General features: G+C 44.8%; 3 protein-coding genes across 6 annotated transcripts in view; 1 reads left to right on the top strand and 2 right to left on the bottom strand.

Annotated features, from left to right (window-relative positions):
- Window positions 1-294, top strand: part of boc (BOC cell adhesion associated, oncogene regulated) — a 24,865-nt gene extending 24,571 nt beyond the window's left edge. The window contains exon 18 of the mRNA XM_032504440.1: window positions 1-294. This exon is cut by the window's left edge and continues 774 nt beyond it. The gene's annotated coding sequence lies outside the window, so the exon portion shown is untranslated.
- Window positions 295-1,076: 782 nt separating this feature from the next.
- Window positions 1,077-10,520, bottom strand: usf3 (upstream transcription factor family member 3). 3 transcript variants are annotated; one of them, XM_032504404.1, is made up of 7 exons: window positions 10,404-10,520; window positions 9,794-9,908; window positions 9,666-9,697; window positions 9,445-9,527; window positions 9,223-9,319; window positions 4,117-9,050; window positions 1,077-3,094 (listed from the first exon to the last, which is right to left on the bottom strand). In XM_032504404.1, the coding sequence occupies exons 2-7, from the start codon at window positions 9,835-9,837 to the stop codon at window positions 1,298-1,300; spliced, it is 6,987 nt and encodes a 2,328-aa protein (XP_032360295.1). In that variant the 5' UTR covers window positions 9,838-9,908; window positions 10,404-10,520; the 3' UTR covers window positions 1,077-1,297. The 3 variants fall into 3 exon arrangements, with proteins under 3 accessions (XP_032360295.1, XP_032360297.1, XP_032360296.1); XM_032504406.1 differs by having other exon boundaries at window positions 9,238-9,319; XM_032504405.1 differs by having other exon boundaries at window positions 9,794-9,939; window positions 10,404-10,511.
- Window positions 10,521-10,755: 235 nt separating this feature from the next.
- Window positions 10,756-14,700, bottom strand: naa50 (N-alpha-acetyltransferase 50, NatE catalytic subunit). Of its 2 annotated transcripts, none has more exons than XM_032504507.1 (5): window positions 14,454-14,700; window positions 13,051-13,187; window positions 12,559-12,678; window positions 12,404-12,470; window positions 10,756-12,183 (listed from the first exon to the last, which is right to left on the bottom strand). In XM_032504507.1, the coding sequence occupies exons 1-5, from the start codon at window positions 14,459-14,461 to the stop codon at window positions 12,006-12,008; spliced, it is 510 nt and encodes a 169-aa protein (XP_032360398.1). In that variant the 5' UTR covers window positions 14,462-14,700; the 3' UTR covers window positions 10,756-12,005. The 2 variants fall into 2 exon arrangements, with proteins under 2 accessions (XP_032360398.1, XP_032360399.1); XM_032504508.1 differs by having other exon boundaries at window positions 13,051-13,184; window positions 14,454-14,694.
- Between the last annotated feature and the right edge of the window lie 701 nt (window positions 14,701-15,401).

Raw genomic sequence — 15,401 nt, 5'->3', positions numbered from 1 at the left:
ATTCTGGAAAAATATCTTAAACTCAGTCATTGATAAGCTGAACTTTATACTGCAACCACTTCTGTGTTTACTCATTTGCTGGTTACTAAATGACTGCCAGGTGAGTGCTCTGTGACAGGTGTGTCAGTATTATTCCTCCCTCACAGGTTGGTGCATAAGTATTAGTCTTTGCCAGAGACATCTGCAATTAAAATGAAGGAGATCCTGAATCTACAACCCCCTCACTAGTGTAGCCATTCTGTGGCTGCACATGCTGGAGCACTATTCCATGTAAATAAAAGCGTATGAAATTGACAAGTGTTTGGTGCATCTTTTCAATCTGGGGACATTTATGTGGTAACCACAGTCTGCACACTGATTCAAATGCTTTCTTATATGCTTTGCAATGTTTTACAGTGAAAACAAATGATTTGCTGTGTAATTTCCTTCTACAGATGTGGCAATTTAGTTTTAAATCCACTGTTGTTGAAATAAAGTCACCACTACTACCACTAATTTTCATTGTTTCTCACACTGGTAGATTTTACAACAACCCCCAGGAGCCACAAAAAAAAAAACAAGTTAGTAACTGAGCTCACGTGCCATCTAGTGGTGCAAGAAACAATTCTTTTGTCAGCAGCAAATACAAATGTCACCTTATAAACTTTATTAATCAATTTTGTATATACAAATACATAATTAACAATTCTGATATGAAACACTGGTATTTACAAAATAGCTTTTGGAAAAAGTCTGTACAGTACAACCTGATATAAGTTAGTAAATTACATTGGTAAGTAACTGTGCAGAAGGTTTCTTAATGACAAAGAAAACATTAAATTAAGGTTCCAAACCTAAATTTGATTTTGTTTTGTTTTACCACAAAACAGTCGGTTTAACCAACAAAGAAAGAGCTATAAAAAGAACCACATTTCCTAGTCACGTTAAATTCAAAAGATTTTTGAAATATTACAAATTATAACGTTGACATCTATGGAAGAGGATTAGGGCCACATGTGAAAAAAATCGGCAGAATTTTGAGACTTGACTTTTTCTGAGAATTCTGACTTTAAAGTCAGAACTCAAATCCATTTTTCACATGTGGCCCCAATCCTTTTCCATAGACATCATACATAAATACATTTGAAATTGAAACTGTGCGGACATGTAAACAATCAGACAGGCAAGGTGTCGTTTCTTCAGGTGCTTCCCCACCACTTTCTGAACTTGAACATTTTAGTGAACAACATATTTGAAATTGAAAATTAAACTCTTCACTTCAGAACACCCGTTCATCAAAATGCAGCAAGACCTCTCCTTACACAGCTGAGCTGCCGTCATGGCCTAGAATGTGGCTGATGTTGTGGGCAGGACGATTGGGCTGCTTGCCAGAGTCGGCAGCCGAGGTGTTTGAAAGAGACAGCAGGGGAGACATTGGCATGGCCGAACCATCAGTGGGCATGCCTGTGGCAATCTCGGGGAACAGGGAGGTGAGGCTGAAGTTGGATATGTGAGGGGTGATTCCAGATGAGTTAGCAATGGGCATAGGGGGCATATCTGGAAGCAAAGGGAAGCTGGCCTGGCCAAAACCCACAGGGCGAGGTGGTGAGAGGATGGAGCCAAAGCGGTTATTGAGTGGAGGAGCGCTGCCCTTGTCGGCACTAGGGCTGGTAAACATTTGGTTGGGAAAGTACTGGAGGGTGACATCGCTGGGAAGGCTGGGGTGAGCAGCTGGAGAATAGGAAGGGTAAAAGGAGGGTAAAGTGTTCTGGGGCTCCACAGGCAGAAGGGACGGTGTACGGGACGTGTTGGGCTGGCTAACTGGAGGGATGAATGTGGAGTTAGCATTGATTGGAGGAGGATTCATCCCTCCCTCTGGAATAAAGGGGAAACCAAAGTTTTGTGTTAGGTGTTGGTCAGGAATCAAGTTGTTGTCACCAGGAACCTGAGCACTATCTGCCATAAAGCGAACAATAGTGCTGCGTCGTGCCTCTCCTCCAGACTGTGGTCTGCCCAGTAGCACCCCTCCTCCCGAGGGCAGAGGCAGGTGGCCCTCAGGCTCAAAGGGATTGCTTTGTCTCAGAGTGCCTGACCGAGGCCGGTCACCAGGTCTCAGCTTGGTGGGCTGAGTATCTCGGGCGATGTGGCGGGAGTGCTGGCTAACAGCAGCGGGTGGTCTTGAGGGGGCAGAGGAGCGCCCTGGCTCAGAGCTGCTGTGTGGGGTTGGAGGGTGGGGGAGACCTGTGCGCACACCTGGGCCTCCATGCATATTACTGCTGACCTGAGAAATATGGCCCTTGTTGCCCTCTCCAATCCGCATAGCTGGGGCCTTCTGCGTCTGGGGCACACTGGGGCTGGAGGCCTTGGCCTGTATGTCTCCTGAAGAGCTTCCAGGCACACAGCTGTACTCCATGCTGACTGGGGGACAGCACTGCATTGATCGCTGGTGGTTGCTCTGCTCAGGAAGGTGGGGGGAAAGGAGGCTTTGCATGAAACCCTGGTGACAAACTTCTTGCTCCCGTGGGAGGCTAACCTGTACTCCCTGTGAGCCGGGATGAGCTGCACTGTAGCGGTTCCTGCCATCTGCTGGAGGGCCAACACCCATCCTGAATCCACCCTGCTGCTGCCCCTGAGGGCCCCTTTGGGTGGACGGTACTGACTTAGGGGTCATGTCACTCCCACGAGACACCTGAACATCAAAACCACCGAGTTGATGTGCTCCTCCTCCCATGACTTTGAATGGCGGACATTCTGAGACCCGCTGAACATCAGCAGATCCCGGATGGTCAGAGGGCAGGCGGTTCTGTGGGTTGTGTGCAATGTTGGCCTTCCCTCGTGATGTGTCCAGGTAGCCGCGGAGGTCTGGCTGCTCCTGTGTGACACCGCGGCCAGGCTGAAGGTGGAGACCCATGCGCTGCTGCTGTTCACCACTGGTGGAACTTTTACCGATGAGTGCCTCTGCCGAGTAGCTGGAAACGCGGTGACGTTCCTGCCGAGATGGAGCACAGGCCAAGTCAGACGAACGGGACACGGGATTGCTGGGAGAAGGGATGAGCTGCTGCTCCAGAGTCCGAGTGCTCATCATCCTCTGCATAGCGTTATGGTCTTGACCAGGCTGAGGAAGAGGGAAAAAGTCAAAACGTTTCAAACAAGAGCTTTACTAATTTTAAATCTTATTAATCAATATAATCAATTTTCATCAACATTTTTTCCTAACAGTTCCCAGACATTTATAGATAAACAATAATTATAATTTTTTTTTTTACAACTGGCAAGACATTACAATAATTGCTTTTCACTCTAAATTACTTACAATCTTGAATTTTCATTCCTCTGTCTTAACTTTAACTTTGGGGGCAGGGCTGCGTTTTCACTGCAAGGCCGAGGACAGAAAAAAGCTCCCGGGCAAGCATTTAGTTTTTAGGATTCTTTTTGCTGTGGCAGTGTAACTGTGGTCTGCTGCAGTGGTTTGTTACTACGTCTTTGTAATTTACCAACCAGTACCAAAAAACACCAGCATAACAGTTTAACTTTTTTAAAAGATGATAGTTTTGGGGCATTTTCGGCCTTTATTTGGACAGGACAGCTGAAGACATGAAAGGGGAGAGAGGGGAATGACATGCAGCAAAGGGCTGCAGGTCAGAGTCAAACCCGGGCCGCTGAGCCGAGGAGTAAACCTCTATTTATGGGCGCCCGCTCTACCTGAACCTCAACTGAGCTATCTGGACGCCCATAAAAGTTTTTACTTTGTTTACCCATTTGACTGCACTGACTGATATCTCACACCTGAGGTAGTGACTATTAGTGTTAGTGTTCTTAAATCATGTAATCATAATTAATACCTAAAGTAATTAAAAATTGTCCCTTACAAGTTCCTAGTATTTCGTATTTGCTACATACACAAAAATTGCAATAAGGTTGTGAAGAGCCAATTTTCAATTTAGTTTAAGCGGTAAATAAAAATCAATTGAGAAATTTGTTGATAAGTTGGTTCCACAACTAATTGTTCGTCAAATAGTATCACTGAAAAGGCCGGTTAAATAAAAAATATATAGAGACAAAATCAACCTAGGTACCACAAGTGACACTGTACTTCAAATCCAATCTTTTTAAAGCCGACACTGTCATATTATGTACCTTGAGGTGCTCCTGCTGGGCCAGGTGGCTGCTGTGGTGGGCCCTGGATCCTGCGGCTTGGGCTTCACAGCTCTTCTCCTGGTGTCTAAAGTGCTGCTGCTGGATCTGCTGCTGTAGATGCTGCTGGTGTCTGGAGTGAGAGCTTTGCTGCTGCTGCTGTAACTGCTGTTGGTGTTGTTGATGCTGCGCCTGTGGCTGCTGTTGATGTGTTTGCTGTTGGTGCTGTTGGGGATGAGACTGTTGGTGTTGTGTTGGCTGTTGATGCTGTTGTGATTGTTGGTGCGACTGTTGTTGATGCTGCTGTGTGTGCTGTTGATGCTGTGTCTGTTGTTGTTGATGTGAGTGCTGCTGCTGCTGCTGAACTCCAGACTTCTCCAAGTGGTGCTGCTTCTGTTGCAGGCCAGCAGATGAACCAGCTTGACTGCCTCTGACAAGCCCCCGCTTCTTCTGCACATGCTGCTGCTCCTGCTGCTGCTGAAGCGCCCTCTGGTGTAGTGAGTGGCGCTGTGCAGGGTCAGGCTGTGTCAGGTGGTGTTGCAAATGATACAGATGGTGTCTCTGTTGCTCTTGCTGCTGCTGTTTCATGTAAAGGTTTCCTCCCAGGTGCTGGCCAGACTGGGTTGCAGCATGCTGTGAATGACCCTGGGGCAGATGAAGCACACCTGGCTGGTTCTGCTCAGGAGGTCCCTGAGAAGGGCAGTGGCCATCCGTGGGCCGAACTATCGGGCTCATGAAAGAGTTTGTGGAGAAGAGGGGGCCTCCACTTTCTGAATTAATCCTTGTCATGACAGCTGAGGAAGTGGGGGGCAGGTGTCCCACCATCATCTGGCTGTGGTCTGGTGCTTTCACGTCCATATGGCTAACAGTGGTAGCTGATGGAGGGCAAGGCTTGGACCGTTTTCCAGTGTTTAGCATCACCTCCTCCTGGGCCTGCCGCTTGGAGATGATCTTCACTTGTCGCTCACCTACACCAACTCCAGCCTGAGCCCTCATTAACGCAGTCTTTAAGGGGGTGTACTCATTCAGTTGGGCTGCACCTGAGCAGGGTGAGAGGGCATTGTTTGGGGGTTGGGATATGTGGGCTGAGGTCCCTACAGGTGAGGGAACTGAGCCCTGTGGGCCAACAAGACTGGGAGAGCCAGGGTAGGGTTGTTGACTGGAGCTGGGCCTGATCAGGTTGTTGACGCTAAGGCTAGCCACAGTGCCACTCTGGGATGAGGTCTGAGACTGGACCTGGGTCAAAGATTGGGAGTATGACATGTTTTGTGGATGTCTGCTTCCATTGGGCACCTCCCCAGCATGTCCTCTGACAGATACCTGCACAGTGGGTTTAACTGTTACTGTGTCCATGGGTTTAGTCACTTTTGCCTGCTGTCCAGTTGCACCTCTTTCTTTACTGCTAGACACTGCTGGGGTTTTGGGGGGCTCCCACGCTGCTGCAGTGGGGTTTGCGGAAGCAGTGTTAACAGTGCAGCTTCCACTCCGCCTTCCTGGACTGTCCTGTTCTAGCATGGCCAAGGCCAGCATTTCTGCCTGCTCGGAGGTGAATGTATATGTTCCAAACGATCCAGATGACGCACTAATATTGTGGCCCTGGGGAAGCATGGATGCCACAGAGAACCCTCTGCCTCCACCTGCCCCTGAAGACATGGGAGAATCTGTCTGTCTGCTGGATGTCATAGGATGCTCTACAGTTTGATCGTCAAGGTTAGTGTACACCTGTTGTGATAGGGCAGAATCCTTTCTATAAGGAGTGCCAGAAGTCACTGCCACTAATCCGTCTTTATCTGTGGAGTGTCTCTCTTCCTGAGCTTCCCTGTCTCTTCTAGGGGGATGGGCTGGTTTGACTTCAGCGGGATGGCAGGGGGAGAGGTTGGGCATATTTCCATCAGTCTGCTGTGTTGAAGCTCTGCTGGTTGTGACCCTTTTCCTAAACTCTGAACTTGTTGTAGGGGCTGTGATAGAGCTGTGTGATGCAGAAAAAGTTGCCGCAGGTGATGGGAGTGCTACAGTTGTGTACACCAAGGGGGACGTGGTGGGCTGAGACTGAGGTTTATTACAGGTAAAAGGATCTTGGGTATTAGATACTTGGGGACGACATACTGAAGTTAGTTGTGTCCCCTGATGTAAAGATACTGGTGCAATTTCTGGGATACTGCTGGTGCAGACTGGTGTCAGACATGCAGTAGAAACAGTGGTGGAGGTGTACAGAGTCTCAGTGGCACCTGCAGAGCTGACCACAGATTTGCTCTGTTTCGAAACAGCAGTGGTGGCAGAAGCAGCTGACTTACTCTGTGTTGTGCTAGTTCCGGCACGGGTGGTTGGCTGTTTAACCTCTGGAACTGGGAGTTTGGTTATAGTTGAGTTGTTGCCAGAAACTACAGCTGGTTTACTCTCAATGGCCACAGCTGCACTAACTGTTGGCTTGACCGATGTGGCATTGACAGTTGGAACTGAAATTGCCATACCACTACTGTTAGTATGACTGACTACAACATTAGTCTGATTTGCATTGACAGAGCTTTTGGTCTGTGTATGGGACTGACTAAATACAGGTGACTCACTAGATGAACTACATACAGTCATCATCTGAGTATTTTGAGTAGGGGTGACATTCCCTACAGCTTCACTACAATCTGTAGTTGTGACAGCTGTGGTACAAGTGGGGGGAATGTCTGTGACCTTTACAGTAGAAGACTGTAAAACTTGACATACTGAAAGTTGAACCATCTCTCCTGCAGCAACTACTGGCTTGGCTGAAATAGCAACAGCAGGTGGTGCCTGACTAAGCTCTTTTTTCTTGGCGGGTTTAGTCCTTTTAGCTGTTGCCCTCTTTGTATTTAAAGTTGTGCGAGGCCTCTTTCCTGGTGGTATAGAGGCATTAACCATCAGCCCTGATTTGACTGGGTTCAAACAAGGGACCTGTAGCTGCCGGGCAGGTAGAGCAAGTGTGGTGCCAGAGACAGATGCTGGAGCAGGAGGTTGCTTATGCTGGACTACTGATGATGAAGCAGCTGGAGTCTGACCATTGTTCTGGCTAGAAATGGTAAGTGGAAGGCCCTGAGAGATGCTCTGATTGAGACTGCTGAGTGCACCTAAACTGTTGAGGGCCACATTAGTAGTTGGTTCTTCAGTGGTGGTGGGCTGGACAAGCTGGAGTGTACTCTGGCCAGCCTGGGAGCTGGATTTATCAGAGGTCTTCATGGGCTGCAAGGCAAACACCTGGCCGTTCACAGTGATAGTCTGTGGGCTTGGAGGAACAGGTGGGGAAGAGGAGGCCTGAGTGACCTGAAGGGGATGGTTCATATGAGGCTGAACAGGGCGTGGTAGAATGTGCACCAGCTGCTTTCCCCCAACACTCTGTATGGAAGTAGCAGGTGTTGAAGTGCTGGCTGTTGGTATTTGAGTAGAAACAACAGGTACTGCAGTGGGCACAGCAGCAGGCACCATGCCAACCTGAGGATTCTGAGGGGCAGGTGCAACTTGATTGGGTGCCTGGATGATTACAATATGCTGACACTGTGTCTGGTTGGTTATTTCCTCTCTCACAACTGACTGGGTTGGGCAAGAACTGGCCTGCTGCAGGATGACCACACTTGGGTTGTTGGTGTTCTGTGGTGCTGTTACACCCGAGACTGTCCCACCAGTTGTGTTGACCTGCAGCACCTGCATGGTCTGAAGGAGGGGCAGCACAGTGGCCTGTGGCTGGGGCACCAGGGCTGGCTGAGAAATGGGCTGAGGCTGAGATATGATGGCTGTCGGTGGATGGGAAACCAATGATGCTGGTTGAAGTACAGCAGGCTGGGGTTGCGATGGCACGACTGCAGGGTGGGCCACCACACCTGGTTGGGGTACTATGGCTGAATGGGAGAGAACAGCACAGTGTGGTTGGGGGGCTAGAACAGGCTGAGGCTGAGCCTGGTTCAGAATGGCTGGCCGTAGCTGGGGGGCTCTCTGAAAGGGCTGCGCTTGAATGTGGGCTGTAATGGGTGCTTGCTGTACAGGCACGTGTGGTTGCATTTGTATTTGAATGGGCTGAACAGAGGGTTTGTTGCCCATTGGGCACAGAGTTACCTGCTGGACAGCCTGGGTGGTATTGATGACCTCTGGTGTGGGGAGACTCTGACAAACTGGCTGCACTGTGTTCCCTGCCATCTGCAGTGTTGTCCAGGTAGTCTGTGTGCTGCCTGCAGCCCCAGCCCTAAGAAGGGCTTGGCTGTTGGGGACAGCAGTGTAACTTACAGTCCTAATAGCAGCGTCCTGTGTAACCCAAGAGCAAACCTCTGATGCTGCTGCTTTGGATGTGGCTATAGCCTGGGTGAGTGTGGTGAGATTGGACATGGGCTGAGCAGGGCTTTCAGTGGAGAGCTGCGAGGCTGAGGTGGCTGCTATGGTAAAGGTTGGGGCTGGGGTGGCAGGCTGCGCTTGTTGGGACAGAGCTGTGGTAGCTGCAGGGATCTGAAGGGTGATGTAAGACACAGAGGGTGGCAGACTGTTGGCTGCTGTCGGTGTTTCAACTACACACTGCTCTATCATTCTCAGGCCTGGTGTGGACTGGATGGGTGTGGCAGTCGACCCAGGGAGAAGTGCAGGGGTGGATGAGGAAGTATTAACTTGCAGCAGTGCTCCATTAACCCTCAACCTAGCAGTGACTTTAGGAGGCTGATGAATTAATGTTTCACAAGGTTGTTTTTCTGGGCTACTCTCCTTCCCTGCTGGGCACATCACATTGCCATTGGAATAAACGATGATCCCCTTTGGGAGTTGGTGAGTGGGGGTCACCTTTGCCACTTTGGCGCAATGCTGTTTGCCCTTCCAGTGAACTGTGGGGTCTTCTAGAATGTTGATATCATGGGCTTTGAGGAGCTCGATGTAGTGAGCACTCTCCCTCCTATGCTCCTCCATCTGACGACGCAGCCGACGAATCTCTTCCGCTGCACAGAGACCAAGCACACATATATAATCAGACAAGTGTTCTTAGTCTTACTGTACAATTCCAAGTGCACAAAATGTATAGTCACACTTTGATATTTTCAACTATAAGAAAATCAAGGTGTGCACTACTGCAAAACACATTTATGAGGTGTACTTATTTTTAAATTTTACCCTGGACTTTATCACCTCCTTCAAGAAGCAATGTATCATTTTGTTTCTTCAGTTCAGTGATGTAGCGAACAGCCTGGTCCAAGATCATGATCTTACTCTATAGATAAGTGGATAAAGGTTTAATATTAAAACACAACAACAGTTAACTGGCCTGTTCAAACACTAATTTGACCATAACTTGTTATTGAAAAGACAACACAATAATGCCAGCTTGTCTCTTACCTGTTTTAGTGCCTGGGAACAGGGCAGAAGATTACCAATGCGGTTAATTCCAGCATTAATCTTCTCTTTTCTGTGTCTCTCAACTATAGAGAAGAGACTAAACTTTAATGTTCAGTTACATTTATAGTTACCACCAAATAAAGGAACCCTCCACAATAATTATATGTTCACTATTAAGCACCAAGGTTTGACAAGAAGTATATCAGTATATATTATTTCACCTGCATTGTGGGATTCTTTGTTTTTCTTCTTTCTGCAAAATACAAATACATTACAAATATGTACTTATTGTGCCTCTACTGATAATTTGGTAACAATTATAAAGAGCAGATATCTCAAACATCCTTACTTGGGTTTACGACCGGGTGTCTGAGATTCAGTCATCTCTGGCATTATGTCCTTACAGTTATAAGGTACCAGTCAACAAATTAACAGCTGGACCTTAAATCCCTTCCGTGCCCATCCTGAAATGAACACATAAAACATCCAGTTGGACTTTTTAGATAAGTATAATGACACGACAACTGTATAACACCAAAGAGAGAAACAAATCAAATTAGATTTCAACTTAGATTTCAAATCAAAAGACATTGCTAAAATAGACTGAGCTTCTACAACTAGATGCTAACCTAGCTTCGCAGCTAACCAAGAACTCATTTAGCTACATGCATATTACAGCATAACTACAACATGTTTATCGAATTGCACTTGCAGCTGTGAGTCCTGGTTTACGTTGTTGGCATCAAATGATTTTCAGATTATTATCCCGTCACTTAACCAACAAAAAAACTAACGTAAGCAACCTGAACAATTACCTATTGGGCTAGCTTTCTGCTAGCTAGCTGGCTAATAGCTAGCTTACTTTACCGTTACGGACATAATTATTAAGCAAATTAATGTCAGATTTCTTCGCGTTCCTGGTGATAAAAGGCTTCTAATGGATGGTAGTTTCCACAAACCTCTAGCCTCGGCATTTTTGGGGACTGTCTGTCGCTGTAAATTATTTGAGATTAGAGGCTAACTGTTGGCTAGCAGAGCATTAAACTCAACTCATTACTCAAAACAATCCAGATACACCTAGCTTGTGCAGAAAGGGGAGGGCTCTGGTGGAGCTGACAGCCAATAGTATTCCAGATGTGGGAGGTTTCAGCCAATCACGAAGTATAAAAGGGCATCCAGGGACGAATGCACTTAGACATGTATGCTGTCCATTTTTCTATGCAATTTTAAATGAATTTCAATTATAATTCTATGCATTCAGCTAACAATTCACCAATGATAATAAAACAGAATAATAAAATTTGCAACACATTTACTGCAAATAGTAATCCTTTATTTAGACGTTAAAAAGTCTTACAATATAGAGCTCCAGAAAAGATAAAATTCTTCAAAGAAAGGAAAAAACATGCTTATACTACAGTAGAGAGGACACAACTCTCCTTGCATGCAGAGGGGACAGAGATTCCTCTGGGTAAAACACAGTTTAAGAGACCTTACCAAAACTTTAGCTGAGCTTCCAAACCTAATAGTGTTTGACAGAAGCTGAGGCAGGTAGTTAGAAAAGACAAATTCTGTAAGGTGTTTTAAGGTAAGATGTCTCAAAACACTTCCATGTGTTTAGACACACACATCCGCCCACACCTTCATTTTACTACTGAAAATAATGCCCATAACCAATCCCAAACAGCCAATCTTTTGTTATTCAAACATCCCACAAGATGTAGTGCACCTTTCTCAGAAACGCATTCAATATTTTGTTACTACTTTCATTCTTTGTTTTCACTCTTAGTAGTAAACCCAGGAGAACCTCTGAACCATTTGCCATTTTAATGTAAAAAAAAAAAAGTTGACGGGTAGTTAAATTAACAGGCTGGAAAATAAAGTTATTCAGAAAATATGAGTGATGACCTCGTTTTCCCACCACCTCAGAACAGTTCAGCTTTCTTAACATCAGAACCGAGGGATACATTTCTGCTTTTCCTCTCTGGACATGACATATGAACAAGCTGGTCAGACTTATTATTTCATAAATCCCAGGGTTCGGTGGTGAGGGAATAGAGTTGTGACCTTTCCATTTAACAACTCAAAGCATCATTCCAAGCTGACCAGCTGGTACTTACATGTGTCAATGATGGTCTTTCAAACACTTTTACAGCTTTAAACCAACTGTTTTCTTTTGCTCAACAGTATAGATACGTCCCCATTAGCCTTATAACCGCATAAAAACAACTCAAACACAAACAATATAATTTGCAATCACCACACCCTCCCCTAATTCTTAAACTTTCTGAAGTTGGCAACTTTGTCAATCGGAGCACTTTTGGATACTGAGCTTTTAGTCATTTTCAATTATCTGTATGAGGAGAGGGGAGCAGTAAAATATGCAAAAATCAAAGGGGACTCCTTTGCAAAATAAATGCAGCTTTTTTTGTACTTTAAATTTGTTTTCTCTTTTTAGCGTCCTTTGAAGAAAGTGTTTAATGTGTCGACCCTGGGGCATTTGTCACAGTTCTGTTTCTGTAGAGGCGGGCACATATGTGCTTTTTCCAATCGCTGTGCCTCTACTCTGCCTTCTGAAGCTCTCCGGTGGGCAGTGCGCATGGGCTGCGCAGACTCTTCTGCAACACATGGGCATCTGCGGGCTCTATCCTCTTGTAGTAATTCTTTTTTGTTTCAATGATCTCAAAGCCAAACTTCTGGTAAAAGTGAATGGCTGACTCGTTACTGATCTGCACATGACTGGGGAGAGGGAAAGAAGAAATTTAGTTAGGGGTAGAACAGTTTGAAGAATTGCTCAAAAGGTAACAATGGAATGAATTGATGTGTTTACACTATGGCAAAAGACTCGACCAGTTTAAGTAAAATTATCTAACTAATTTATACTGTTAATATGTGTTTGTAGAATCAGACAAAGTTGTAATCATATCTCCTCATACACCTTCTGCAATTGGACACTTACAGGTAAATGTTGTCAAAAGTGCCGTCCTTCTCACAGATGTTTAGCACATGATTCAGCATCTTTGTACCTGGAGAAAAAGACAAAGGCCAAGTTGGAAAAACAAACAAGATAACAAGGTGCACTGCAGTGTCTTTTAGAGATGCAGAAGTCCTTACCAATTCCAAGTCTACGATAGGGTGCTAGACAGCCAAGTGTCATGATGTACAGTCTCTTCTGGTTCTGAGAGTGGTCCACTCTACAGCACACAGCACCCACTGCAATGTCATTGAAGTATGCTGCAAGACAAAGTGGTAAGACTGAAACAGCACCAACAAACAGGAAATCCTTACTTTCTTCTAACTTAAGGAGTAATTATTGCTAGATGGGGGAACTGTAAAGGTTTTCATAACAATGTAAATTGACTAGGTCTATAATTGGCTGTGTATTGGTGTATTTTATCTACTTCATGTATGAAAACCAAGCTGTTTATAAATGCTTTTCCTCCATGAGGTTATTAAATCCCTTACATAACACTGACCAAGGACTGAATCCTGCAAGTGATTTCTCTTCCTAATCTTTTGCTGTCACGAGAGATGCATTTGCTGCATGCTTAAAAAAAAATGTTTTGAAGTTATTAGGGACTAAGTCACATGAGTGAGGTTTCTTACCTAGCTTTGCAAGCTCTCCAACTTCCAGTACATCTTTGTAAAACTTGTCGTTGTAGCTGACAGGGAAGATGACCTGGTTCAAGCGTTTCAGCTGCTTAATGTTGTGGGGCGTAACATCCCCCAGCTCGATCCGGCTACTGGAACAAGAGCAAAACGGTCAAATAGCTGACAGAGGGTACACTGTTATATTCAGGATAATTTGACTGAAATGCAATTGGTAACTTTGAGACTGCTGAGTGTTTGACATCTTTTTTTCCAAAACAACCACTTGAATGCAGTTACTTATTATTTAAGTTAATCAACAGAAACGTAAGTAATTTATACGACTGCTGAACATTACTGAGCTGCAGATGATTGGCTGGAGGATTGTTCATTTTATTATTTTTGAAGCTGCAGCCTCTAGGTAAAATTAATCCCCACGGCCCAATCAAGATGTGGTGGAAGCTGTGCCACAATGACATACAAATGTCACACAGCACAATGGGATGTCACACATCGTATGTCCTTGCCAGACACAATCCACTGTTTCAAAAAACATAAATACCTAGCCAATAATTTTGATATTCTTGCCTTATATTTACTAAGAAATTGATATGGTACCTGCTAAACTCAAGAGTCAAGAATACTTGGGAATATGTGTTACAGTGATTTAGTAAGTAATCCAAACATCTCTTCAGCTCTTATAGCTAGTTGAGTGGTTCACCGTGGTATTTATAGGATAGTACCCATCCAAAAGACAGCTGCTGGTCACGTGCTTTGTTTATCAAGATACAGTACCAGCAGCATCCGCCTAAACTTCAAACAGTCTCTGAAATCCTATCTGAACATTTGAACACAGTTGAGCGTTAATCGCTTGACGTCATCTGAGAAACCACACCGTAGACAAAAAGATGTTTCTACGTCAAGCATCACTTTGACATCACTGGAACAGACTCTGAAGTGGATGTCGGGTGTAACGTTATCACGGGGTTGACCAACATAGGCTCAGTGTGCCAGTAACTTGTCTAGTCAATTTCTTAACTGACTTGGCTACCTTACTGCAGCTTAAGCTCAGTTGAGCGCATTGTCGACTTCATTGCGAACATACACGTTACTTGAAATCTAGGTCTGCCTGTTGAAGCGGATTTACTGACTCAGCTTCCCAGTTAGCAGCTAGCTAGCTAGTTAGCTCAGCTTGTTAGCGACCTAATTGAACCGACAAGTGGCTTAAGTTAACTGGAATATCCGTGACGGAACTGTTTCGGTAACGGAGCTGTCGATGGTAATTTTTGTCCTACATATAACTTAAAGTAGCTTAGCAAGCTAGCTAGCCTAGCCGTCTCCTCCCCTCGTAGAAAAAAACAGACATGAAAAACTTTACTCGTGCTAAGCTACTTATTCGTGACTTAGAAGCTTACACTCACCCTTTCATTGTTAACAGATAATATCCCTTATATTCGACGAGGCTGAACTTTAGAGTTGTTTTGGGTAAAAAAGAGGGATTTTGACAGAGTTAGGGTCGGGGATGCTTCCCGTTTTACCCTCCACATGTAGCTAGCTAGTTGCGGTGGTTGCAGTTAGCTTAGCCGCCGAACTCCTTCCACGACTGTGTGGAGACTGTCAACCCTGACCCCCGCATGCGCATAAGCACTTCTGCAAATTGTTAGAAGGATATTGATACCCTGAGTTTTGGTCTTTCAGGATACTGTGCCAGTCAAGCAAGAGGTGAGCTTTCTTTAGCTGGTTACATTAAATATAATGCCTCTATGGTTACGTTACAACATACATGTTAAAACAACCATATTCATTTTGATAACCCCGTGTTTATGTTATAATACAATATGTGTTAACGCCAAATTTGAAAAATTAAGGTTAGATTTAGCTGGGCCATGGTTGGGATTAAACGAGACAGGATTTGCTATTACATCCATGGGGAATTGTCATGGATGTATTATTAACGCGATTTGTAGGAAACCTGAGAGGAAACACAGCCTGTGAGGCTATATTCAGGGCAAATTATGCCCTTTTAATATATTCATGTTCTACCGGTTTATATCCTTCCATAGACACAGTATAATAAAGGTTTATAAAAACCGTCTCTGGTACAACTACATTTTGAAGCTGTTTCAGTAGTTTTTTTATTTTGTTATGTTTAAAGGCAAATGCTTTTTAATACACTGTCACGAAAACCAAATTAAAAACATAAACCTTGTATTACATTCATAACCAAACCAATAACCAGACATAGCAAGAAACATAATAATCAATCAATAAATACAATTCATGGATATAGAACATTTATTACCTTTAACATCACCACATTTTAGATTATGTTGTGTGTGTGTGTGTGTGTGTGTGTGTGTGTGTGTGTG

The sequence above is a fragment of the Etheostoma spectabile genome, chromosome 22, assembly GCF_008692095.1.
Source record: "Etheostoma spectabile isolate EspeVRDwgs_2016 chromosome 22, UIUC_Espe_1.0, whole genome shotgun sequence".
Lineage (NCBI taxonomy): Eukaryota > Metazoa > Chordata > Actinopteri > Perciformes > Percidae > Etheostoma > Etheostoma spectabile.
The sequence above is the reverse complement of the archived record's forward strand: the minus strand, read 5'-3'. Positions and strand labels throughout refer to the sequence as shown.